The sequence below is a fragment of the Aegilops tauschii genome, chromosome 3, assembly GCF_002575655.3.
Source record: "Aegilops tauschii subsp. strangulata cultivar AL8/78 chromosome 3, Aet v6.0, whole genome shotgun sequence".
Taxonomy (NCBI): Eukaryota; Viridiplantae; Streptophyta; class Magnoliopsida; order Poales; family Poaceae; genus Aegilops; species Aegilops tauschii.
In genome coordinates, this window is record NC_053037.3 from 291,520,833 (window position 1) to 291,525,531 (window position 4,699).

At 45.5% G+C, this 4,699-nt stretch overlaps 1 protein-coding gene across 1 annotated transcript; it reads left to right on the forward strand.

The window, feature by feature from the left end:
- Positions 1 to 439: 439 nt before the first annotated feature.
- On the forward strand, positions 440 to 1,063 carry LOC109740934 (uncharacterized). Its single transcript, XM_020300000.1, has one exon. The coding sequence runs from the start codon at positions 440 to 442 to the stop codon at positions 1,061 to 1,063; it is 624 nt and encodes a 207-aa protein (XP_020155589.1).
- Positions 1,064 to 4,699: the final 3,636 nt, after the last annotated feature.

Below are 4,699 nucleotides of genomic sequence, written 5' to 3' on the forward strand. Positions count from 1 at the left end.
ATACAGGTGTTAGGACAAAATTGCCCTTGGAAAATTTGTTGGTTAGTGGCAAGTAAATCAGTGAGTATAGGAAAGTAAGAGATACATGCAATCGAGAGAGAGAGATAGTTTCCTTATTTTAATACAAGGAGAGACACAGTCAATCAAGTGAGAGATACTTTCCTCTTTCTGCAGGGATAAAAGGGGAATTATGAGTATTTAGAAGAAATGTACCTTACATTGTGGAATTTTATCAAAAAACAAATACACCTTATATAAAGGAACAGAGGGAGTATTTCAGATCCACTTTGACTCCTCCAACAAGAAAGCTGAGTATGAAGCTCCCTTGTATGGACTATGAATGGCAATTTCTCTAGGAATTCGCCGATTGATGGTCTATGGCGATTCGGGCCTAGTGGTGAATCAAGTCATGAAAGAATGGGATATCTGCAACCCTGCGATGACCGACTATTGTAACACCGTCAAGAAACTGGAAAAACACTTTGAAGGGTTGGAGCTCCATCATGTGCCGCGACTCAAAAAACAAGCGGTTGACGACCTAGCCAAGATGGGCTCCACTTGGAAGGTAGTACCCAAGAATGTGTTCCTGGAACACTTACACTCTCCCACGATCAAGGAAGATCCTTTTGTGGAAGAGCCCCCGCAACCAGTTGGACCTTCCAATCCGACTGAAGTAGACATTCCCACAGTAATTGATTTGGTCCAAGAGATACTGATCATCACTCCTGAGTGGACCGAGCCATACCTGGCATACTTGCTCCGGAAGGAGCTCCCAAAGGATGAAGATGAAGCCTGCCAGATCACCCACCAATCCAAGGCCTTCACCGTCATGGGAGATCAACTATACAAGAAAATTACGACTAGAGTCACTCAGCGGTGCATATCCCCGGAGGAAGGGCAACAAATATTGCAAGAGATTCACTCAGGAACATGTGGGCATCATGCGTCCTCTGGGAGCTTGGTCGCCAAACCATTCAGAGCCGGATTCTATTGGCCCCGAGCCAATGAGGCCGCCCGAGACATAGTGGATCAATGCATCGGGTGCCAGTTCTATGCAAACTAGTCACACAAGCCAGCGTCCGCCCTGAAGAGTACCCCCCTCACTTGGTCGTTCGTCGTTTGCGGACTCGACATGGTCGGCCCTCTTCGGACTGGGGCGAGTAGCTTCACGCACCTGTTGGTAGCACTGGACAAGTTCACCAAGTGGATCAAAGCCAAACCCATAAAGAAGCTGGACTCAGCCACCGCGATTCAATTCATCAAGGATATTATCTTCAGATTCAGAATCCCACACAACATCATCACCAACAACGGGTCTAACTTCGATTCAGAAAAGTTCCCAAATGTGGTGGCTTTAACTTTGATTCGGACACATTCGGGTGTAAAGGTGAGAAAGCTTAGCTGCGAACCAGTTTTCACCTAAGTTAAAAAACAATCCGAGTGAGGATCCGCTCCACACACGAGGGCTTAGCTGCGAATCAGTTTTCGCCTAAGTTCAAAAACAATCCGAGTGGGATCTAATCCACACTTTGAGGCTTAGCTGTGAACTAGCTTTCACCTAAGTTCAAGAATAAATCTGAATGGGATCTAATCAACACTCGGGGGCTTAGCTGCTAACCAGTTTTCTCCTAAGTTCAAAAACAATCAGACTGAGGATCTGGTCCACACTCGGGGGCTTGGATGTGAACCAGATTTTGCCTAAAAGTCAAACAAAACACGAGAAGCAAATAGAAGCACAAAAGGTTTCAAACCAAAGATTCGATCCGTACGAATGTCTCCGAGATAAAACGAGCCCAAGGCTTGGCGAAGTATTTCATTACATCAACCACCCGGCATTCCAGGGAAAATTCAATCAAATTTTTGAAGCCTCGGGCGGAGGGCTAGCTGGGTCAACGAAGGTCTCCAGGTCGATCCCGTCGGCAATACGAGTGGCGGCTTTAGCGAAGGTCTCCATAAAATCCTCAAACTTGAGGTTCTTCTTGTTCACCACTAGGAGGTTCTTCAACTTCTCCTCATCGACGTTCTTGCAATGAACACACACGAGTGACAGCACCACATCGGCTCCACTCTGAAAGGCAGACTTCTTCCAAGCTTTCACCCGAGCAGGGACTTCGTTCAGCCTCGTCATCACTGACTCTAGGTCCATCTGAGTTTCTTCAACTGGCTGCAATTTGATGTCTACTACGCAACCTTCTTCTTGTAGACTCGTATTGGGCCTCCAAACGCAGAGTTTTGTAGGACAGTAGCAATTTTCCCTCAAGTGGATGACCTAAGGTTTATCAATCTGTGGGAGGCATAGGATGCAGATGGTCTCTCTCAAACAATGCTGCAACCAAATAACAAAGAGTCTCTTGTGTCCCCAACACACCCAATACAATGGTAAATTGTATAGGTGCACCAGTTTGGCGAAGAGATGGTGATACAAGTGTAATATGGATAGTAGATATAGGTTTTTGTAATCTGAAAATATAAAACAGCAAGGTAACTAGTAACAAAAGTGCACAAAAACGGTATTGCAATGCTTGAAAACAAGGCCTATGGTTTATACTTTCACTAGTGCAAAGTCTCTCAACAATGATAACATAATTAAATCATATGGCAATCCCTCAACGTGCAACAAAGAATCACTCCAAAGTTTCTATCGGAGAACGTATGATGAAAACATGCATCAACCCCTATGAATAGATTACCCTAATCTCACCTCGGGAATCCGCGGGTTGAGTGCCAAAACATACATCAAGTGAATCAATAGAACATCCCATTGTCACCAACGATATCCCATCGCAAGGCATACATCAAGTGTTCTCAAATCCAGTATCAATACAACATAAGGAAACCTCAAAGAGCAAGACTCAATTCATCAGAAGAAGATAGAGGGGGAGAAACACCATATGATTCAACTATAGTAATAAAGCTCGCAGTACATCAAGATCATGCCAAATCAAGAACACGAGAGAGAGAGAGAGATATCAAACACATAGATATTGGTACATACCCTCAGCCCCGAGGGTGAACTACTCCCTCCTCATCATGGTGGCCGATGGGATGATGAAGATGGCCTCCGGTGATGGTTTCCCCCTCCGACAGGGTGCCGGAACGGGCTACTGATTGGTTTTTCATGGCTACAGAGGCATGCGGCGGTGGAACTTCCGATCTAGGGTTCTTTTCCAGAGGTTTCCATATTTATAAGAATATTTGGCATTGGAAACAAATCAGGGGGTGCCCGAGGGGCCCACAAGCCTAGGGGCGTGCCCTGGAGGCTTGTGGCCTCCTCGGGACTCTTTTGGCCCAGCTCCGGAACTTTGGGGGTCTCTTTTGGTCCATAAAAGATTACCGTAAATTTTCTGCCCATTCCGAGAATTTTATTTTTGCACAAAAAACGACACCACGGTAGTTCTGCTGAAAATAGCGTCAGTTCGGGTTAGTTCTAATAAAATCATACCAAAACCATATAAAAATGTTGCAAACATGGCATGAATACTTCATAAATTATATATACGTTGGAGACGTATCACAATTCCTTGTCAATCCGACCCAAGGCACCATGGGTCCGATTGATGTAGCCCAACACGTTCTCCAAATGGTCTTCCAACCAAAGGATAGTGAGGGTCGCCTTGTCAGCGAGAAGAGATCTAGCAGGGTCCAGATCTCTTTGAAGCCGCTCCGGCTCTAGCTCCTTGTTGTAGCAATGCTCTGGTCGAAAAAAGATGGCCCGTGAGCAAAGAATTGAAGATGATTTAGTGGCACATGGATTTCACTCGGCCGTGGAAGAACTTACCGTGAATCTTCCCTCTAAACTCCTCGCAAACTTCCTCAATGTGCGGCCCGAAGGCATCCTTCTTTTCAGTCAACTGGGTGATTTTCTCCTCTAAAGTCTGCCTCTCCTAGGCGAAGGCGCCAACGGTAGCCTTGAGGTTGATACGTCTCCAACGTATCTATAATTTTTGATTGTTCCATGATATTATATTATCTGTTCTGGATGTTTAATGGGCTTTAATATGCTCTTTTATATTATTTTTGGGACTAACCTATTAACCGGAGGCCAGTGCCAGTTGCTGTTTTTTTTGCCTATTTCAGTGTTTCGCAGAAAAGGAATATCAAACGGAATCCAAACGGAACGAAACCTTCGCAAGGATCTTTCTTGGAACAAATGCAATCCAGGAGACTTGGAGTGGAAGTCAGAGACGCAACAAGGCGGCCACGAGGCAGGATGGCGCGCCCAGGGGGGTAGGTGCGCCCCCCACCCCCGTGGGCCCCTCGTAGCTCCACCGACCTACTTCTTTCGCCTATATATACTCTTATACCCTGAAAACATCCAAGGGAGCCACGAAACCACTTTTCCACCGCCGCAACCTTCTGTACCCGTGAGATCCCATCTTGGGGCCTTTTTCGGCGATCTGCTGGAGGGGATTCGATCACGGAGGGCTTCTACATCAACACCATAGCCTCTCCGATGATGTTTGAGTAGTTTACCACAGACCTTCGGGTCCATAGTTATTAGCTAGATTGCTTCTTCTCTCTCTTTGGTTCTCAATACAAAGTTCTCATCGATGTTCTTGGGATCTATTCGATGTAATACTTTTTGCGGTGTGTTTGTCGAGATCCGGTGAATTGTGGGTTTATGATCAAGATTATCTATGAACAATATTTCATTCTTCTTTGAATTCTTATATGCATGATTTGATATCTTTGCAAGTCT

Coding starts and splice junctions, on each gene's coding strand:
- LOC109740934 (XM_020300000.1), top strand. CDS start 440: ATGACCGACTATTGTAACACCGTCAAGAAACTGGAAAAACACTTTGAA.